At 37.6% G+C, this 23,296-nt stretch overlaps 2 protein-coding genes across 2 annotated transcripts in view; one reads left to right on the top strand and one right to left on the bottom strand.

The window, feature by feature from the left end:
- The window catches only part of LOC307001315 (uncharacterized protein), a 67,969-nt gene that overhangs the window by 31,042 nt on the left and 13,631 nt on the right, over window positions 1-23,296 (top strand). The window lies entirely within an intron of this gene.
- Window positions 37-22,950, bottom strand: LOC307001326 (sacsin-like). The gene is made up of 8 exons (XM_079617661.1): window positions 22,850-22,950; window positions 22,113-22,167; window positions 20,891-20,978; window positions 20,682-20,793; window positions 15,023-15,169; window positions 11,666-13,094; window positions 11,479-11,567; window positions 37-11,373 (listed from the first exon to the last, which is right to left on the bottom strand). Exons 2-8 carry the CDS (start codon window positions 22,145-22,147, stop codon window positions 419-421), a joined length of 12,855 nt encoding a protein of 4,284 aa, XP_079473787.1. The 5' UTR covers window positions 22,148-22,167; window positions 22,850-22,950; the 3' UTR covers window positions 37-418.

Here is a 23,296-nt window from a genome sequence, read left to right as displayed (position 1 = left end):
TTAATATTTCTTGATAAAAGCTATGCTTTTAAATGATTGACATTGAAATTTTAATTCTAATGTCCTTTTTATTGCACATTTTGCAGACATGTTTATCTAAAGTAACTTACATTGCATTCCAGATATACATTTATTTCATGCTTTCCCTGGGAATCAAACCCATTAACTCGGCATTGCTCTACTGTTTGCTACAAGAATACCAGAATACAATAATATAAATGTTAAATAGGCTATAATAGTAAGCAAGAAGAGAACCAGACTTAGAATAATCAAAATATGATTACAAAGAGTTAAGAACTTTTGAGTATGCATGGTAGCAGTACTAAACAGATTAAAATATATATATATATATATATTTTTACTTGAAAAGATCCTCATGATCGTCTCAGTGGAACATAGTTGTTAATTTCAAGCTACTTCAAGAAATGTATTCCTCTATTTTTTCCAAAAGCTTTGTTGCAATATCTAGTGCACTTCTAGCATTATCAACGCTGAACTGCTTGTTTGGAATGTGAGGAAATGGGTGATAGTTCGGATACTGAGTTTTTTTGCCATCAACACCAAGTTCAGTCAGTTGCCTCACAGAGTTTGGTAAAGAAGTCAACTGTGCGCTGTAATGGGACACCTGCTGAGCAAGGCTAGTTATTGAGCAGTTTTTGGGATGTTCTCCACTTCTACTGTACATTGCTGCTATCAGGGCTTTTTCCACAGCCTGATGGACCTTAAACAGACACCACTCTGAGCAATCTCCTCCAGTGTCATTGTGAGCTGCTCTGATGTCACATTGAGCCTGTTCATGCCAGCGTTTTGCCTCTCCTCTGTTTGGCCTTGGTGTTTCTCTGTGGTATGACCAGAAGTTATAGTGTCTTCTGGAGTAGTTCTGATAGAACCTCTCGCGTCCCCTCCTGTGTCTTCGTGCCTCTGTGTTCCACGAGTCATAGAAATCTCGAAAGTCTCTCCAGGTTGAGGATGTGCTATGTGTAGTTTTCCCTTGTTGTAGTTCCTCAATTCTTTTCTGCAGGTATTTGAATGCCTCATTGGCAAGTTCTTCATTGCCTGGGTTTTTGTCTGGATGCCAACGGAGGTAGAGACGTTTAAGGGCTTTTTGTTTGTCCTCACTTGACATATTCCAGATTTCATTTAAGCTTTGGTCAATTTCTCTTTTGATCTCTTCAAATGTCTCTGGTAAGTCTCTTTTGGGTGGAGGCCTGGATGTCAAAAAACGTTCTATATCTGTGCAAGTGGACCCTGTGTTGGGTGGAGGCCTGGATGTCAAAAGACGTTCTATATCTGTGCAAGTGGACCCTGTTGACACAGTTGCCTTCTTTTCCCGTTTAAATTGGTAAAGGTCAAGAGAGCTTACTTCAATGAAGTCATCACTGCCAACTTGAATTTTATATCTGGCAGGAAATTGTCTCATTTGTCCCAATGGATGATCCAGTCGGTTGATAACAATGGCATAGAAATATTCACCGGATTCATCCTTGCTGAAGCCAACATACTCTCCACTTTCAAAGTTATTGAGGAAGTTCATATCAAGGCAGTCATGCCATTCTTCAGGTATGAGACATCCAGGTTTCGGTAAGGCATCGTGTCCTTCCTCTTGGCCACTGTTATGAATGCCATGCTTTGCCAAGGTTTTCTCAACATCCTCCATGTTATCACACAGCAGAAGTTGCCCAAGGACCAGAAGGCTTGAGGTGGTCAGACAGTTCTTTAGAAGAGCATTGATTTCTTTGGTAAGACACATGTTAGCTTCATTTACTATTTTGGGGACCATGTCATCATTGTGTTTCAAGTAGAAAGTGCATCCATCTTGCATTTTTTTCACATAAACCTCTGTTTCAGCCTTACTACCTTCAAGTGGCTCATGGTTTAACAGAAGTTCAGTCTGAAGAGTTTTGCAACAGATAATTTGAATCTTAGAAAAGATTTCTTCACACTTTCCTGCAGCTTCAGACTGTGAAACCCCACCTTTGCTCTCTTCTCTGATGAGACAGACTAGTCCATGAAGAAATGCAGCAGAAGACAAGTGTTTGTCAAACCAGCCCCTAAATTCACATTCCCCTTCATCGCAATATTGGACACTTGCTTCCTCCAGATTTTCAGAAACTACATCCGAGAGAAACTTGGGGCGAACTTGCAGGGGAAGTAACTGCAACAATGTTTGATGTTCATAATGATCATTTCCAAGATGACAGCAGTTTAATTTTTCCAGCAATGTCAGCTTGACTTCCAAAGGACCCTCAAGTCTTGCAGGCTGGAAGACTGTGTCGTTGAAAAACAAAGTGTTGGATTCACAGAGTCTTCCATCTGTTGATGGAAGATAAAGTAGGTCGTTTTGGAAAGAGGTTTTGTTCTGATACTCTTTCAGCAGGCAAAACAGCTGTTGTACAACACGCTTCACAGTTTTATGCTGATTTGCCTGAAGGCTGTCTTTGTCAGAACGATCAAAATAGATTTCTTGAAGAACAGTGATATATTGATTGACAGTGGGCCTCTCCTTTACACCAATCTTCTTAAAGAAATCTTCAAATTTTGTATACTTTGATGGAATGCGGTACAAATAAGGCCTAAACTCGAGATCATCATGTAGCACAAGTGCTGTCTGTTTGGCCTTTACAAGTTTTGCCCCGTTTTCCACCAAAATAATGGAGAGGTCTGAGAACAGAGAGGGGTCAAAAATGATTGACTGCAGGTATGCATATGATTTGCTAAATACTGTGTTTCTTGTTTTCAATAATGTGTCAGTGTGACATTGAGACGTACAGATGTTTTTCAAATTAGCAGCTATTTGTCCAAGGGGTGGAGTCTCCAAGGCTCCGACATCCTTCATTTTCTTTATGTGATGTGGAGAGCAGCGTTCTGAAGGTAGAATTGGCATAGATGTCCATATCAGATAATGGTGATCAGTGTCTCTGTCAATCAATGATCCACTGATTGCAACAACTTCCCTCTCTTGAGCAAAGGCCTTGTGATAATCACAAAGGTTTTGCTGAATTTGCATTGGGAAGATGAATTTCATGTTAGCAACTCTGTTTAGTAAATTTGAGTTTTTGTCATTACTCTTTGACAAAACACTCCTGAGCAAAAGTTTTGATCTTTTCTTAAGAACATCTAGAGGAGTGTTGCCTCTTGTTTCAGCTTCAATTTGTTTTGCAAACTGAATGATTTCCTCATCAGACACTTCATGTTTCAATCCAAGGCATTTTAAGAGAAGATGTGCTTTAGTTTGTTTACCTTGGACATTGTCCCTAACCTTTGCTTCAGTGCATTTATCTCTGAAAGTCTCCCAAAACGTCTCTGGCACAAATCTCTCTTTTGGAAGCATTGCACTGTAAAGGGATACACTGTCATCATAGAAGTATGAAGCCACCTGGAGAGAGCCATGGATGTCTCGAATAAATTTGACATCTCTCAATGCAGAGGCAATCCTGGGGTCCACTGATCCAAGTTCCACTAAAAACCGCATTAAATCAAGAAGCTTGGCCTCTTTCATCATGTGCACAGAAGGAAGAATAAACTGTACACAGAACTCCAGATCATCTAGAATCTGTATGTTTAGACATTCTGCCAAGTCTAGGTTGACCAAGGTGTTCTTCAGGAAAATACTGTCACATCCATCAACATGGTAGAGGTTTGGAAAGTCATTCTGATGCTTAGAATTCAGAATGAAAATCATTTTGTGTAAATCAATCCTTTCTCGTTTTCCGGTTATTGACTCAAACAGGGGCAAGGACTTGAGCATACCCACATGTCCACTCTTCTTTTTGGAATCTCTGATCCCATTCTGTAAGAAGCGTTGAAGATCTACACATTCATCTGTAGAAAGCTCCTCAAATTGTGAATGAGGTACATGATAAACCTCTTCTAAAACAGCACTGCTGTCTCCTGTTTGCAGGAGTTCTGGATACATATACTTGAGACGGAAGTCAAAAATGAGATCAAGAATGGGACCAATGGAGTTTAATTTCATGAACCCGAGATTTATGAGAATGGAAGCTATTTTTTCATCTGCCTTCAGAATCACTTTTGATATGTTTCCCAATGTTTGTAAGAAATGTGTGTTATTTTGACTGGGACAAATGACTGGTAAAATAGGACTGTCATCAAAGTGCTTTTTTATCTCACTGAAGACATTCGTGTTTTCATTTTTGTATAATTTATCTTGATCATCAAAGAAGCTCCATAATGTTTTCAGCCATTGTATTGTCTCTGCCTCCGCTTTGTAAAGCTGGCACGTTTGATCAGGTAATGACTGACTGAGGAGTTGAGCAAGTTCTGGTTTCAAATACGCTGCTGCGATGTCAATTGTTAAGTCCTTAATTAACTTTCCCTGACACAGAATTTGGAGATGACTTCTATTGACATAACTGTCTGCAAACATTTCCTGATGTCCTTGGAAAAGACAGTTAAATCTTGATATCAGCTTTGGGGATTTAGAGTCGAAGACTCTTAACATCTGATCTTCTGTGAGGAGAAGAGGCAGCCCATTGAGGTCATGGACATTTTTCTCATCAGCATTTGTCAAGCAGAAGCTCAGAAGGTTTGAACATCTTTTTTTGTTTTTGATCAAGGTCTGGTTGATGGGCAAAGGCAAACCACTAGTTGTCTGGGAAGGATCATTCAGTGTTTTTTGTTTCAAGAAATTCATCACAGTTGAAGCGCTGACTTCAGTCACATTTACACCAGCTGCTTTGAAGTTGGCTTTTATTTCATGCAATTTAAAAGTGTTTGGCACTAATTTCATCCCAGTATCGTCTAAAATTTCAAAAATGCCATCGTTGTCATTACTTGTAAAATATGGACAATTTTCTAAATATGGTTTAGATGTACTGCACCAGTTAACTGTGTATTTTTGTTGTGAAAGATGTGATGACTCAACAGAAACAGCATGTACAGTGGGTATGACAGGAAGATCAAGTTCTTTGACTGATCTATAGACCTCATGGATCATCTCATGCCAGCCTTTGTTCACTTTCTCTGAAATGCATGGAAAGTAATTAAGGCAAGAAGTCTCTAGCAGTGAGTTGAGGAATACAAGAGCTGTAGGTGTATCCGTCTTCATGACTGAACACAGATGTAACAGCAGATCAGCATAGAGTGGTGAAATTATGTTTACTTTCAGTGACTGGTTCCACTCTGTCTTCAGACTATCACCATCCTCTTTCCACAAGTCCCTTCTAGAAGAATCTACTTCAAAATTTGCATTCACATGAACTGGTAAACCAGTTTCTCCAGGTAATGGCAAAGAACAAAATGCCCTGCCAGTAAATTTGAAGTTAAATGAGCTTTTCCTACATGCAGCCAAAGCAGCTTGAGGAACTTTAAAATTACCTTGCTTGTTTTTTCCCTCATAGTTTTGTCTTGAAAAGCCAAAGCACTCTGCAATGACCCACTGACTTTGGTTATTTCCAGATGAGATTTGCAAGCCATAGATGGTTTTGCAGGGTTCAGCTGTTCCTAACATCAGGGATTCTCGAACATGTCTGTGAAAGTTGTCCTTACTTACTATGCTCTTCTCTGTGTGTTTTTTTTCAATAAGGAAAGGAACTTTTTTCAATTTTCCATCTTCACTGATCTCCAAGAACTGTATTTTTGTGATGTGTTTCAAGAAGAGAATTAGTCCTTCAGGATCTTCAGTCAAGGCATAGTAAAGTTCTTTCATGTCACGGTCTGTGACGGTGTGTCTAGATATTTCAGATTGTTCTGCCATTTCCTCTGTCCTGAGAGGGAGCCTGAACATGGTTCCAGAATTGAGTGCAAACATTTCTGGAAGAAATGTATGATAAACATCCTCAAAAGATGTTTTTAATTCATCATCAACTGAAAACATGCAGCCTGGGGACTGTTTTGTTATACCTTCCACATATTTTAGATTTGGATCAGAAATGCAGAGCCATTTGTCACCGGTCAGGATAGATGGACAATCTGTCAGATGATACACAGAATTGAAGCCAAGTCCATATTTTCCAGTTCTCCCTAAAGTGCCATGTTTTCCTCCTTCCCCCAGCTGTTGAATACCTCGCAGATCATCATCAGAAAATGTTCTGTTGTTGTACACACAAAGAGCCGGGCCTTGAACCAGTTCCCATTCCTTTCCAAATATCTTTTCTGTCTTATGTTTTCTTTTGTCCCACACAAAGTGAATTTCTGTTGCCTCTGCATCATCAGCATTTTGAATGAGCTCTTTCAGAATATCCTTTTTAGATGGATATGCATCAATTATATTTTTTATTCGGACAGGTAGTTTCTCAGTTTGTCCAAATTCTTTGGCATGAAGGGAAAACTCACTGACTAAATGATTTTTCAGAGTATGATGTCTTGTTGTTGTTACACCAAAATGGCAGGCCACAGGCCGAGGTATCAGATCATGGGTGAACTTGACACCAGCTGAGACAGGCATCCATGGGCTGTCATTAAATCTCAGCTCTTTAGTAGATGTCAACACACCTCTCTTATCAGGTATGAGACAGTTTGTAAACTTTTCATCTTTGAATTTGTATAGACCTTTTATGAGTATTGCGACACACTTATCGAGGTCTGACATGGAAAGAGGTTGAGATCCATTTAAAGCCTTAATTTCATCAAGTGCAGAAACAAATTGCTCTTTTGTGAATTGTTTGTTGACTCCAATGTATTCCCAAAGCCTCTCAAACTTGGAGAAGATGACTGGAAGCACATAGAGATATGGTTTCTCCTCAAATTCTTCACTTCTGGCCACTGACTTCACATTTACAAAGTGATCCTCAACAAAAATGAATGGAAATGATTTTGCATGACCAATAATGGGATTAGGATCTTTCTGTTCCAACAAGTAATTGTTGAGATATTCATAGCAAGTCTGGGCAATGTTGAAGATAGCCGTCTTTTTTATTGCATTGCAGTGTTGGTGTGCTTTTAACAGCTGCTGAAGAACCGTCTCAACTGGTGGATTTGTCAGCACTCTCAATTTTTGGAGAACTGGATCATAATTGTATATTTGGAGGTTTGAATAATCAACTGTGAATTCTGTCATGCTTACTAAATTGTAACAACTGTCATTGTAAACTTCAGAGGGTTTTTTAAGAACGGTGGCGTTCTTGTTTTGCTGAACTAAAGGAACTAAGGCAGGAAGGAATGGTATTTGAGACAGTGTGTGCCAGTGCAGAGAATTCACATCTTCTGATGAGTCTTTCATTGACTCTACAAGGCACTGAAGACGTTTACGATATTCAGATTTATCCAGTTGCCAAACACTGGATATCGTCCCTGCTCTTTCTATGATGTCTTCTAAAGGGAGGTGGTCACTCAGCATTCCCAAATCTGAAAGTCGTTGAATCCTTTTTGGTGAGAGAAAGTCATTTTCGGTTCCTTCGAGAAAGCGTCCTTCCTTAAGTTCATACAAACAAGCCATTTTGCCAGAAGGATTCACAAGTCGCTTGATTAATTGAAGATTCTTACAACTCTGTGTTGGAATACAAGGGTAGCTTTTCAGTAGGTTATCAACAGCAGGATCATTCAAGTCAATGGCATTCAGCACAAGAGTATTTCTGCTGTGTGTATCCACAGAACTCAAGTTCTCAAAAACAATTTTGTAAAACTCAGGCCAGTTGATTGTTCTCTGTTTGATCTCTAACTTGAAGCCACAATCGATGAAACTCTGTCTTACCCATGATGGGAGAGAAACAACACTGGAATATGAAACTCCCAAGCTCAAGAAAACTTTTATGGCAATGTCTCCAACTACTCGGCTCTCCTCAATTTTTGGATTCAGAAATCTCACATTGTCTATAGAACACCAATTATGTCCATTGCTGAAAAGCTCCAGAGATTTGCCATTGGCATTCTGCACAACTGCTGAGTAGAATGACTCAACCATGGGTAAAAATGCTTTGCTAACTGTCTCTGTGTTAGGCCAGAATGTATGGAAGGAATAGTTCTGGATATGTCCATTTTGGGCCATTTTTTTCAGCTCAAGCAGTGTAGTGATGTAAGCACATGTTATGGCATCTTTCATCAAAGCTTTGTTCCACTCAGACTTCACTCCTTTTTCCCATAGGCTTTTCCTATTAGATGTGACTGCAAAAGTTCCATTGACATGGACTGGAAGACCTGTCTCAATTGAGAGAGGAAGAAAGCAAAAAGCCTGGCCTTCATGCTTCAGGCTTTCATCAGGGGACCATGAATTCGTTTTTGCCACTTTATGCAAAGGTACAGCTATACCTCCAATTGGAAATGAAAAGACATGTTCTTGTTCAGTTCTTCTTTGGAACATTTGCAAAGAATCATACGTCCCGAAACAGGAGTACAAAAGCCAGTACTGGGTGAGGGATTTATCAGAGTTATCCTGAACTATTTTAACAATATGTGCTTTGTTGACATCAATATTGTTTTGGCATTTGATACCACTATTTCTGAAGGTGTTCTCGATCTCTTGGAGACGTTTGTCATTTGAGACAGCAAATGAATTCATGACTTCTCTGGATATTTTGAGAGGAGTCTGGATCTGATTATTCCATGGAGGAGTCGATGCGTTTTCAGGGACAATTTGGAGGGACATAGATGTAATGCTCTTCAGAAACAGTAGGTGTGTTTGTGAGTTGTCAGTCAAATGATTTTTAAAACTCCCAATTCGCTCCTCATCATATACCTTTGAACTGATCTCTGACTTGTTGGCCTCCTCCAGAGTGCGAAATGGTAATTTAATCAAGGTGCCATTGTAAGATTTCTCGCTGCTTTGCACTGACAAATCACAATCAAAAATTCCATCATAAGATTTAAACTGACCAGGAAACCTTTTGAACAGTCGTTCCTGGAATGGGTCAAGTTTAATTCCTGGTTTTCCTTTGTGGAGTATGTGCTTTTCCAAATGGGTGACATTGGGATCAAGTATGAGAAGGCTTTTTCCACTCAAAATCGAAGGAATATCACTCACATGGTAAACAGCATTAAATCCAAGCCCAAACTTTCCAATCATCTCAACTTTTTTTTCCTTTGATGCTGACCCCAATTTTACAATGTTTCTCCAGTCTTCTTGAGAAAAAAGCGCATTGTTGAAGATCCAAAGGCATGGTCCATTGCAGAGAGCCATTCCATGATCAAAGAGTGTTTCAGGGGGGTCTTTGTGCTTTCTGAAGTCAACGAGGAATTTACACGTGGTTGCCCCAGCATCCTCAGCATTTTGTAAGAGTTCTTTGAAAATGTCACTTTCTTCATCATACTCTTTAAGAATGTTTTTAATTCTTTGAGTAATTGGTTCAGATTGCCCACACTGTTCTATACCAAACGAGCCTTGCTCTGCTTGTATGAACTGTAGTTTTAAGATGCGAGTACTTAAGAATGGGACTTTCAACCATTTTGCAGTGATTGGCAAAACTTCTTCATGAATGACATAGAACTCCTCATTGTCTTGTATCAGGTCATCAAGTCCTTCGGCACTGATGTCACAGAAGACTGTTTTGGACAAAGGCTGCAGAGTAAAGTTTTGACTTTGTGCCACGACAGGCACAGGGGTACTGTCCTTTAAAAGCTTTTCATTCTTTCGCATCCAGTCAAGAATGGCGATTGACACTTTAAGTTCTGTCAAGTCTCCATGAGGAGGACACCTGCAGTCAATTCTTTGTTTTATGTCGTGGAGTATGTCTTCAATGTCTTCATCAGACAGTGTTTTCTTCACACCAAATTTTGTTAGAAGGTTTTCATATTTCAAAAACTCTTCAGGCACTTTCTTGATGTAGGGGCTTAGATCCAGTTCAGGAGGATAGGCTAAAACTATATCTCCTGGACAGACAAACTCACTTTTATTCCAAATCCAGGGGATGCTTTTTGTGTGCATTAAATCTGTGAAATTTCTCACATTGTCTTGCATGAATTTGTAAATACTGTGCAGCTCGGTTTTAAGCTGAAAATCTGAATTTGGGTTGACCATTGATCTCAGTGCAGAGAGGTTCTCCAAGACTTTTTCAACAGGAGGGGGCTCATAAAGTCCAAGATTTTTGCAGACATGTCCTGTTAGCTCAGAGGTAAGTGGCATTACATATCCAACAATTGAAGAATACTTTGAATCCCTTACTTCAGATGGCTTATACAGACCTCTCTTGAGATTTCTACAAATGCTTTCATTCAAGAACTTTGGATTTTCATAGGGAACCCACTGCCTTTGCTTCAGCTCTTCTATCTGTGTCTTGGTGAATTTTGAAAGGAAATCATTCTCATTCAGGACTCGAACAAGAGTATGTGCTTTTTTGAATGCCTTGTCTGGTGAGTGGACAAAAAGCTTTTCAGTATGATTTATGACTTGGAGTATGTTTTCTGTTGATATTTGTTTTTGCTCTGTCCTTAGGCCAATGCGCCGCAAACTCTGAAGCATTTCCTCTGTCTTTGTGTAAATAGGTGAGGGAAAGAAATCTGCCTCAAAAAGGTCTTGAAATGTCCTGTTTCTTGGATCAAAAACGTTTGAGGCTTGTTTGCGTTCTCCCTGAGTTGTCTCAATAAAATTGAGATGTTTGGTTTTCGCAAGAAGCTGCTCACTTTGTGAGAGTAGAATGCTACCATTAGTCAATATCCAGGTCATTACTGTCTGTTCCTCACCTTTTTGGAAAGATGCTGCCTCAATGCAATCAACCAAATGAACAGCCACCTTAGCTGCATCCAAGAGTTCAATATTCAGAAGAGTCAAAAGTCTGCGATCAGCTTCATTTGCACACTGTACAATGGTCTCAGGCATTGGCAGATCTTTTGGAATGGCTGGTTTGGTGGTTGAAACAACTGCTTGCTTTGATTGAACTGCAACATATTTCCCAGACATCATTCTGAAGATTGGCAACAGGGAAAGCAAGTTCTTTTCAGCATTTGAGAGAGAATCCAAAGAAGAGAGGTACACTTTCAACTCCTCTTTTTCCTCTGATGAAGCTGAGGCAATACCTTTGATGACCCGATCTCTGTGTGAGTTCACAAAGACTTGTAGAACACTTCTTGGTGAAGCAGGAAGAACATACCTCTCAATGTCATGATGTCTAAGACACTCATCTCTTTTTATGACTGTACACCCCACCATTCCTAACACTTTCTGAACATGATCTGACAAGCTAGACACTGTGCTACTCTGAAAAATCATAGTTGTGTTACTCTGCAACCTTGCTAACAGTACAGTATTGCCTGAACTCTGTATTGGCTCCAGTGGTATTAAAGGCACATCAATAAAGTTGTTTAACACTTTCAATTCATTGCCAAGAAATTTCCAGAATTCAGCCAGCCAGCTCTTTGGGGGATGATGATCTTCTGCTGTTTTCCATGTCACATGACCTTGGGTCACCTTCCAGTCCATGGGTAAGTGCTTCTTGGTGAGCGCAACAACGTCTTTAGCATCCAAATTGATTATGTTGTATATGTCTGAAAAAAAGTTAAATGATCAAGACCAAATTTCATAAACATGCATGATATTAATTTAATATCTTATAAGCACTCCCAATAAAATATATGAAACAGTTTTCTTACTCTTTGTTGCTAGTTTCCTTAGTTGCATAGTGCAAACATGGCTCAGATCGTTGGGTATAAATCTTTTTTTACAAAATGGCAGCAATGTTCTAAAAAAAGAAAAAAAAAGATTATTAGAACTTTGAAAACACAATATAAACATGCTAAACAATTAAAGTAGGAAAGAGACAACTGTATCACACCTTACCTTGGAAACTTCTCATTGTCGATCAAAACAGTGTTCTGCTCTCGGTTGCTAAATGAAGTGAAGGTTCCATCACTGAGAGGCAGAAGCTTAAGACCTTGTAGTTCTGTGTACTTCTCATCACTGAGAGCAAATTCAAGAAGAGAGTATTTGTCATCTTCGGTTATGTTTTCAGCCTTACTTCTGTGAAGGACATCTCTAACATAAGATGGAGTCACCCATGTCATGGTATCACTTTCAGGAAAGATTTCTTGAACATCTTTCAAAATATGCTCTGGGACTGTGACCAGGTTCTCTCCTTCAGCAATCAATAATCTTGACACTGCAGACATTGTGTCACTACATGTATTGTTAACTGGAAAAACTGCATCTGAGGGAGACACCCATATTTTCTCATCTCTGGCAAGGTGAAAGATCTTGTATTCAGTTAGACCCTTCAGAGTGTCTGTTGCAACTTCATGCCATCTGTCTTTATGTACAGTCTTGGATAGGTCAGGCCAAAGATTGTACACAGTGGCAGCAGGCAGAGTTGAGTTTCTGGATAACTGAATGGCATCCAGGATCATCATAAGATATACATGAGGAAGAATATCTTTTATAAGTAGCTCATTCCACTTTGCAGACTCGTCATTTTTCTGATCCTCCTCTTGCCACTTAATGAACCTCCGATTATCTGTCAGGCCAAAGCAAGCATTGATGTGAATGGGAAGCCCAGTTTTGTTTGAGTCATTATTTGGAAGTGGCAGAAAGCAACTGAGTCGGCCATTGCAAAGTGATCTGTCTTCATCTATTCGAAAAGCTGCATCAACTTGAGGGTAGAAGCTCAGCTTACTGGCTAGAGAGTCAATCTCTGGTTTATATCCGTCTTTCAGAAGGCAAGTTGTCACAAGCCACTGGGACCTTGTTTCTTCCATTTGATGGGGAATGTGTGATACTGTTTTGAAACAAGTTTTTCTGTCAAATGATTCCTGCTTGACATGAGAAATGTCAGAGTCAAATTGATTTGACACCGAAACTTTTAACCTATTGCTGCAGAAACCATTGGTGTCAATATGCAGCAAAGTAATGGATGACACATTTCTCAGGAAAAGAAGACTGATGTCTGCATCAGCAATGAAACTGTCAAAAAGCTGTGTAACTTTTGTGGAGTCATACAAGTTATCTGAGATCTCAGAAGCCTCATTACGCAGAGGGAAGCGGAAAAGCGTTCCTTTGAAGTATTGCTCCTCACTGATGACCTTCTCCCAGGAACAACTGATGACATGACTGACCACATTTTGAAAGGGCTGGAACTGATCTCTCAAGTTCAAAAGTCTCTCTCTGTCCTCTTCATCATCTAAAGACCATCGATAGCCTTCTTCATCATCTCCAAACATCTTCTTTTGTGGGTCAAAAATGGCCAGGTGTTTAGAACTGAATACACATGGCAAGTCTGTAAATAAACAATAATAATAATTATAAATATTGTTAGCGTCACCAGCGTAGTGCCAATTTACATGTCAGAATCCAACACCACAAGTACACTGAGAGGCATTTATTTGTAAAAACTGATGTTGCAGTTGATCAGAGGTCTCATTTATAAAACTGTGCGTAGGATCCTTACTAAAAGTGTACGTGCGCTAGAAAGCCAAAAATGGCATACGCAAAAAAATATTTTGACTTCTAAAACTCCATTTATAAAACCCAGTGTTTAATGGTAGACATTAGGAAAATATGAGATATTTTATATAAATATGGATGTGCCGTCACATTCCATTGCAAAAAATAATTTAGTAGTCTATATATTTGCCTTGTTTTTGAATAAATAAATCAAAATTGTATAAAATAAATTTTTAGAGAAAGTTTTCCTCCATCTTTTCCACTGGCTAAATTGTATTTTTAATTGCTTTATATATTTAAAGGAAACAGATAGGCCGTATTGTGCATTATTGATCATTATTGATCATTATTTGCGTGAAAATGTTTTCTTAGACCATGAGTTCTGCTGTTATCATGCGCTAAGCAATCCTCGCTGTAGTCAACACATTAAAACACAGCATGCCACAGGAAAAGTGTTCAAAAGCATTGCATTTATTAGAATATAAAAAAATGTTTTGTAACTTTTCAGTAATGATTTCATGTAATTTAAGTTCTTAACTCCATTAATGAGAATGCCATGTTTAATTTAAATGTGCAAATCAGATGTAAAACATAGTTAAAATGATTATTTTATTTATTTAAACTGTTATTGTGAACATGCACTGTATTTATGAATATGAATAGGACTCATAATGAGGATTTAAAGTGGTTTTCCTTCATCTGCCGTCAGTCCCTCAGCTCACCATCGGTGTCTCCAAAATATGCGTACGCATGGCGTACACTCTAAAAAATGCTGGGTTGTTTCAACCCAATTTTGGGTCAAATATGGACAAACCCAAACGTTGGGTTAAAAATGTAATTTAAAAATGTAACCCAACGGCTGGGTTTGTCCATATTTGACCCAAAATTGGGTTGAAACAACCCAGCATTTTTTAGAGTGTACCATCTATTTGTTTTTAATAGATCACAACCTTTGAGTGGGACGTGACGTACGCACGTTTCCAGACCCATTTTGTGTGTATGCCATGTTTATAAATGAGACCCCAGGTCAGTCAATGAAGTCATTATTAAACAATCACTGAGTGCTGATAGCCTATAATTAAGGATGCACCAATTATTAAAATGTTGCCCAATACAACAAGTCAATATTAACTCTTTCCCCGCCATTGATGAAATGTTCTGGCTTTCTGTGTTTTCACTTTTATACGGTAGGGGGCGTTATGACACATATTTTTAACTAGTACAGAATCTAGAGATCATAACTTGGGGGATAAAAGCATTGCATGTGCACGTTGTGTTCTTTGAAAACAAAATAATTTAGATTTATTTTTATTTTTTTTATGAAACTTACCCACATTCAAATAATGATAAAAAAAGAATGAATGAAGCTAGAATAAAGCTTTTATTTTTTTAAAGCAGAGGCTCTGATCTTTCATTTGATATATTGCTTGGTCAAATATTCCTATGACAAAATGTTCTGGGCGCCATGAACTTTTTGTAAAAAATTATCAAAAACGCTGGCGGTGGCTGACAACTTTTATTACCCCTTGCTAACCATTAGAAATCTGAAATTACAACTAACACAAAAATTACAAAAGTTATTGTGACCATTATTAGCTTTGTATATATAATGTTATATATATAATTTAAAAAGAAATTAACTGGCATATTGTGATGTTATCGCCACATAAATCAACAAGTGCTATTGTAGGATTCAGCAGGCACTAAGTAGAATACCCCAAACGGTTATAAGAGCCAATCTGTTAATGTAGTGTATTTCACCTGTAATGTGATAAACGGAGTTGAAGCCGATCCCAAATCTCCCGACTTTTGTGGGATCATCCTGCTTGATGCTTCTGCCAACTCTCTGGATTCCCTCCCAGTCTTCCTCTGTGAACGCTGCATCATTGAAGGCATAGAGAGCCGGTCCTGCCAGATCAAAGATGCAAACAGATGATCATACAAAAATGGCCAAATAACTTTGAAAATGACACACTTTGCCTATAGCACAGTAAAGATTTTCAGTATCTGGTCAAATATGACAGATAAGAATGAGTTATGTCTCTCATACTGTATTTACTGAATAAATACCCTTATTTTCAGATCATTTCTGAGACACAATACTGGTGACCGGAGATTTTCAAATTAGGAGAAGCACAGTTATTAATGGCAAAGTGGGTCTAATTAAGTTGGCTTGAGAGAGAGACAAATCAACTTATTATTATATATTAAATCCTAATAAACTTATTATTATGATTATTCTGAACCTAAATGTACAACTCTATCTCCTCCTAGAGCTTTAACTCTCTTTCTTTCTTTCTTTCTTTCTTTCTTTCTTTCTTTCTTTCTTTCTTTCTTTCTTTCTTTCTTTCTTTCTTTCGAACTACCGTATTTTCCAGACTATAAGTCGCACTTTTTTTCATAGTTTGGCTGGTCCTGCGACTTATTGTCAGGTGTGACTTATATCAAAATTACTTCATGCTGACTGAGATTAACCAAGAGAAAACATTACCGTCTACAGCCGCGAGAGGGCGCTCTAGTTAGCGGAGTTGTTCAGAAGCGACACCGAGGATGAAGAGTACAGTGTTGAGGAATGAGATCGGGAGCTTGGTGAACTTGCTGACCGGTAACTTGTTGGACTCGCTGGCTAATGTTAGTTTAGCCTATTCAGCCTCAGGTTTATGTTCTTTATGCTATTGTGTCACTGAATAACTGTTAATGTGTTACGCTAACACACCGGACACTATTCAGCTGTTGTTCTGTGTGCTATTGTATAGTTCAATAACTTGCCTTTCCAGATTAAATGTCTGTTCTTGGATTTTGTGAAATAAATTTCTAAATAGATGCAACTTATAGTCCAGTGCGAGTTATACCTGTATATGTTTTTTTCTCTTTATGACGCATTTTTTGACTTATACTCCGGAGCAACTTATAGTCCGGAAAATATGGTAATCTTTCTTTCTTTCTTTCTTTCTTTCTTTCTTTCTTTCTTTCTTTCGTTCGTTCGTTCGTTCGTTCGTTCGTTCGTTCGTTCGTTCGTTCTTTCTTTCTAACTAATCATTCTTTGTTTTTTTCTAATCATTCTTTGTTTTTTTCTAATCATTCTTTGTTTTTTTCTAATCATTCTTTGTTTTTTTCTAATCATTCTTTGTTTTTTTCTAATCATTCTTTGTTTTTTTCTAACCTTTCTTTCTAACTAATCTTCATTTCTAACTAATCTTTTTTTCTTTCTAACTAATCTTTCTTTCATTGAAACTAATCTATCTATTTTTTATTTTTTATCTATCTATTTATCTATTATTTATCTAACTTTCTAACTAATATTTTTCTTTCTTTCTAACTATTCTTTCTTTCTAACTAATCTATATATCAAACTTCAAACTACTTTAAACTTCAAACTACTTTAAAGGGGTGGTAAAATGCCATTTTCACAAGATGTACAATAAATCTCTGATGTCCCCAGAGTGTGTGTGTGAAGTTTTAGCACAAAATACCCCACAGATATTTTTATATAGCATGTTAAAGTTGTCACTTTTTGAGGATTTGCAAAAACGCACAGTTTTGTGCCTGGCCCTTTAAATGCAAATGAGCTGCTGCAGAGGGCGGGGTTTCAAGAGCTTGTGTGTGTGTGTGTGTGTGTGTGTGTGTGTGTGTGTGTGTGTGTGTGTGTGTGTGTGTGTGTGTGTGTGTGTGTGTGTGTGTGTGTGTGTGTGTGTGTGTGTGTGTGTGTGTTGTTAGCTGCGATTACCTCACGCAGACACACACTAAAATGACAGAAACTGTTCTGCCTTTAATGTTAAAACGGAGTCAGACAAAGATGGAAGAGACAACAAGAAGAAGTGACAACATGTAGAAGCAACAGGACGTCTCTGAATGGTTAGTTGATTAATTTATGTTGCTGATGTGGAGTTAACTATCTTCAATTAGCATATTCTGTCATGCTAATCTATAAATATCTAAAAAAAACTGAATTTCGAAGGTGAAAATTAATATTCAAATGTGGAAAAACACGCCCGCGTTAGCAGAGGCGTGGCTGTCTGCTTTGCGACCACTATCAACAAACAGAAACATTACTAAACTGTAGGCTACTGTACTATGAATAAGGGAGGTTAGATACAGCAGTTTCATGCACTTCCACTGGTTTGATTATTTACCGTTTCATGTCAAGGAAAAGTTCCATGTTTACCACAGCACAGTTCAATGTCGGTTCTATATACTGTAAAACTTCAATTAATGTAAATAATATTTGTTTCAATCACTGAATGAAGCCTGCTATTATTTGGGAGAAGAGTCGCGACCTTAAATTGCTTGCACAAAACTCAATACTCAGCTCAATATTTGTTTATTGGGTAACACTTTACAATAAGGGTGCACTAATAAGCATTAATTCATGCTTAACTAATGCACAGATAATACTGAATTAATGTATTACTAATGATTATCTAAGCTATTCATTAATGATTGCCTCATTAGCAACTAATGAAGAGTCTGGTTAATATATTAGTTCACATATGAATTGTTATTAATTAAATATGTAAGTGTGTATTAATTCTATAATATCTTATTTTATTAACTAATAGTGTTAATTAATTTGTTAATTACCACAATGAGCAAAAGCCTTATATTTCAACTTCCAGATAATACAGGAAAACTAATATGCATTAATACATTATTAATTACAGCATTAGTGGTGTGTCAATTACTACAATGTTTTTGGAAACCAGTGTTTAATAAACAGCTTTTATAAACTCTAGTGATGGTCATTAATGATTAATTAATCATTAGCTAACAATCATTATGTTGTGACTTTACTTGTTGAGGCACATCATTATTAACTCATCATCTAGTAATTGTAGTAATTGACACACTACTAATGCTGTAATTAATAATGTATTAATGCATATTAGGCTCATTGTGGTAATTAACAAATGAATGAACTGTATATTAGTTAATAAAATAAGGTATTATGAAATTAATCCACAATTACATATTTAATTAATAACAATTCATATATAAACTAATATATTAACCAGACAGACTAGTGGCTAATGAGGCAATCATTAATGAATAGCTTAGATAATCATTAATTCAGTATTATCTGTGCATTATTTGCTTATTAGTGCACCCTTATTGTAAAGTGTTACCGTTTATTGTTGTTGTTCATTTAAACCGCTATGTGCAGAGAGCGTGAGGGCGAGAGAGAGAGAGAGAGAGTGCCTGCGAGCGAGCGAGAGTGAGGTCTGCGGTCTTGGTTGATTTAGGCTACCTGTTTTTGTGTAGGTAATATGTTGCCAAATATGTTTAAACGAAAATAAACTACCTATACAAGTAGTTGTGTCTCTTTGTATTAATTTGTCCTGTTATTTGTGCATTGATAAAATGCACAACCAGATGTTCGAATAGTTCGAATATATGTGTTTTGTTTTTTAGAGGGAATATTCGAACGTCATTTTTGAGCAATTTTGACAGCCCTTGTCTCAACTAGTTTATTATTTTGGTTGCTCCTAAATCAGTCAAGCTGCCAATTATCATCAATGTCCAATCAACAATCAGATATATTTTTTCCCATGGAAATAGTTCTCATGATCCTCACAACATTTACAGAGCTTCAATTGAGCTTTAATCCACTCCTATACATTCACATTGAATTAAGCCAATCATATTAACAGTACACATTAGGCTGATGTTTTACACATACACTTTTATTCACTAAACTGAAAGATAAGCAAAATGCCCATCTTGTTGGCAGAGGCTATTTACACTAACTCCGCCCACTGACGTCTGTTTGGGCCAGACTAAATCACTGCATTATTAACAGTAGCAATAGTGTAGGGGTAAAGTGTGTGGCAGAAAGTTTTGATGTAAATCGACATGAAATCACAATCCGCCTTTTGCTGAACTCGCTCTACTTCCTTTTCCCATCGCATATCAGATCGGAAAGGCATGTAATAAAAATGAAGACAACATTCGAAAAGCGGAAATTAAGTGTCTAAGTTGTGTTTAATAATAAAGTGTTTAGGGTTAGGGGTTGGTGTAGGGACGGCTTTATTGTCCCAATAAGGCATCATCCATTTAATAATTTTAATAAATATTATAATTTACACTATGTTATTATTGCATACCGTGTAATGTACAACAACACTGAGGTCCAAATGCTATCTGCCACTATTTGAAGTGTAAATAGCATTTAACTACTATTTACACTTATTGTAGTGTAAATAGCCGCTGCCAAAAAGTTGGATTTGATATAAAAACATAGTGTAAAAAAAAAAAAAAAATTCTTCCCGTTAAAAAAAGGCAGAAGGTATAGTTGCAAATCTCTTCATGGTTGTGACATATGAATGAGGACAAATGTGAAACCCTAGACTGTAATATCCTTTGTTGCGGGCTATAAGTCTAGTTTGATTTAAAACTGTTTATGACACAAATACCCATAGACATCATATAGATAGACGCCCTATCGACCGCTACTGCCTATAGCGCGGTCGAGCCGTGGGGCCGCCATCTTAAACCGGTCACCCGCTGCACTCAGTGTATTCTGAATGGCAGGTGCAATGAGCTGTCAGCGCATTTAATTAATCATATCTCACTGAATACCGAACTGATTTACACGCGGGGTTTCTTTGCTGCAAATGTCATTCATGTAGCTATGATACCGGACACATGGTTCGGCATATTTTAATATTCATAGTAGGCTTAACAGTAATATAATATTCTGATATAAGATATAAAGTGACCAGACGTCCAAAATCAAAATATGTGATGTAGGATATACGGTATTTTATAAATCACACACTATAAATATGATAAAGAAGCAGAAACAGATAGTTGCAGTTAAGTAAGATATTTTAATAAGTTGAAGAAACAATAATGATTTGTGACACACACACTTACTCTCTCTCTCTCTCTCACACACACACACTCGATTTGCGCATCGCCGTGTGTATTAGTAATACATTACACAGAGGTAACGTTATTACATTGCTTCCTGATATCACGTGCGCAAACACAAATAACCTATATGTATATATGTTTATACTACAGGGCCGTTGAATGCTTGTATCTGATAACCGTGAAGCTCTAATTATTACTTTACCCAACCTCTCCATGCCGAGTGATGCAGTAAACATAGGCTAGCTAACGTTAGCTGGCTACGAGTTCAGTACAGTAATATCAAAGATCCTTGCTCCTTCTCAATTATCTGGTAATATTCTATTCACAAAATACAACCAAAAGTACGGTAAAGTTAAAATTTACTTGTGAAAAGTAATCCCGGGCCGATCCGCCGATTAGAACAGGAAAATGCTCCACAGTGCTCTGGAATCTAACTGCTGCTAAGCAACGAAACTAGGAGTACGACCGGTTTAAGATGGCCGCCGTATTTCTCAGTGCCCAGCGGCCAATAGGGCATCTAGTCTCTATATAATATCTATGCTAATACCTTGATACTTCCCGAGCTCTTCAGTCCACAGGCTCTGAGTCTCATAATGCCTCTCATCATGAATAAACACCACACGTGAAGCTCCTGCATCGTCTGCATTCTGGATCAGCTCCTGGTGCGTTACAGGGTTAATATTAAACACAGATACGATGACATATTTAAGATACATACTATTTAACAATGATGCACAAATATTTTTTTTAGCCTACCTTCAATATTTGTCCTCCATCTGGGTACCTTCTCAAAATTTCTTTCAGGTAATCAATGAATGGTGGAGACGTCGCACCAAATTTATTTCTGCATTGAACAATGTAAAGTTTATCACAAACTGCACAAAACACATACAGAGAAAAGTCAAGGTTCATGTTATTGTCACGTCTATTCAGTTTTGTTTGTTCTTAGTTTCTGTTTTCCTGACTTTCAGTTTGTTTTCATCATTCCCATGTGTCTCTTTGTCTCAGTTTCCCGCCAGTTTTCAGTTGTCATGGACACTCATCTGTCATCTAACAATCACAGCTGTTGGTTATCATCTTATCATCAATGTGTATTTAAGTTGCTCTGTTTCACTCCTCAGTTGTTGGTTAATGTTTGTGTGTGTTCATGTTTGCGTTTGTTGCACGCATACACTGTTACACTTTGAGTTTGCTTTATTATTAAAAGACATTTCGTATTGGAACCTGTAATCTTGGTGAATCACTGCAATATATAACTAAGTACATTTACATTACTGCACAAAAATAATAGATTTGCAGTTGTAAATAATGGCTTAAATGTGTTTACTGTACATTCACGATAATAAGTAATTACTAGCTTATTTTGGCTTATTTATGGGATCCTTCAATGTGTAAAATGTCCTTACAGTGTGTTAAGTTAATCCGCAAATACTAGTGAGTTTGTGCAATTTGCATTTAGAAGATATAAGTATTCAAAACTTATAGTCTCTCACTTCTGTCAATATGGATCAATTATTTTGATGACATCACTCTGCACTTCAGCTTCATCCGATTTTCTGTCCAATTAAATGCTCTCTAGAATCTGAAGCTCCGCCCCCTGTATTATGAATAGACTAGCAGGGGATTAGCAGCAGAAACGGTTAGAGATGAGGAGGAAACCGAGGCTTTACCGAACTCAAGGCTCTGGCTGAACTGTGATTTAAACTAAACACTATTGGCTATTTTAAAAAGGGGAGGAGCTGATCGATATGCCCCGCCCTGTCTTCATGTTTCAGTGGACCTTACGTCAACACATTGAATAATGCTGCGCGTTTCAAGGCACTCAGTGGGACTTTAAATGCATACAGGGATGATTACCATAACCAGGAACACATGTGAACTCAACCAAAAAACATGGAGACAAACTAGCAAAGGGAACACAGGCAAACAGGAACAAAACTGGACGTTACAAAAACATGCAGTGAATAAAACCACATACTTCTTTTTCTTCTTTTGCCTTGATGCTGAACTCATTGTTCTTCTTTTACATTCTCCTGTGTGGATAAAAAATGTAACTAAAAAACAATAATTCATTTCCAATTTCTCCAAATTCTTAAAAGAAGACAACTTTTTGAACAGTTATTCCATGGAAACTGTTACTGTAAATGTCATCTCAATAAAAATGTAAAATGTAATGCTTATAAGATTGCATACACCTCGCAGAATCTGCTAAATGTTAATCTCTAAAAAAAAATAAGAGGATCATAAAAATTGCCTTTTTTTCTTTATTTTGTGATGCCCTGAATAAGCTAAACAGCATTACTGATTTTTCCATATAGTCCACAAGAGAACATAATAACTGAATTTGCACAACTGAACCGTACAGAAGTTTACATGCTGCACACTTAGATCCACAGAGCTTCCCTTTGGCTACCACTTGGATACACATTCAATGTTCAAATCATATGTTGGATCTCATTCTGAACAACTTTGTCTCAAGAACCAGTGGTTTCAATCAAAATTGTACATTTTAAACCACTTTTTCTCTGCAAAACCAGTAGAACCAATCATTAAATTTCTGTTGTAAATTAGCCTACCTGAAATTGCTGGAAAAAAATCTCTGATTAATGTGCTATGGTTGCTAAATACATCATAGTTTTATGCATGCACTTAAAGTCTAAAGCACTTGAACCTCGACAACTGGTATTAAAACTTCTACATGCGGTTATCTCCTACCTTCAGTGGTCCTGATGCAGAGTGAATCCAGCGATCAGAAGTCTGGTAATAAACCGCTCAGCGCGAGTCTGATAAAGCCAGCACTGATTCTCTAGGTTTCTGTTCCCTAGAAGGATCCTGTTTGGCGAAAACGAAACTTACACTCCTCCTTCACTCATAGTTCATGAATGAGTCAAAACCTCTTTTTTTTAGGTCCGGTTTTGACACTTAAAGTAACTGTTGCAAACCAGAAAAACAGGATAGCCTACAATCATTTGTGGTTGCATGGTCCATGGCTTAACAAACAAAACCGTTTTGTGTGTGTGTGTGTTTTCATTGTAAAACCATGGTTAATTTGTGGAACCAACAACCATGTTTTTTTTTTTGTTTTTGTGGTTAATTGTTTGTTTGTAGTAAAACCGTGGATAATTTCGAGGAAATGACGCCTATACTGAATAGAAAAGAGCA

This window comes from Phoxinus phoxinus (genome assembly GCF_949152265.1).
Source record: "Phoxinus phoxinus genome assembly, chromosome: 7".
In the NCBI taxonomy this organism is placed as follows: domain Eukaryota; kingdom Metazoa; phylum Chordata; class Actinopteri; order Cypriniformes; family Leuciscidae; genus Phoxinus; species Phoxinus phoxinus.
Note: the sequence above shows the minus strand (reverse complement) of the source record. Positions and strands in the feature narration are given on the sequence as shown.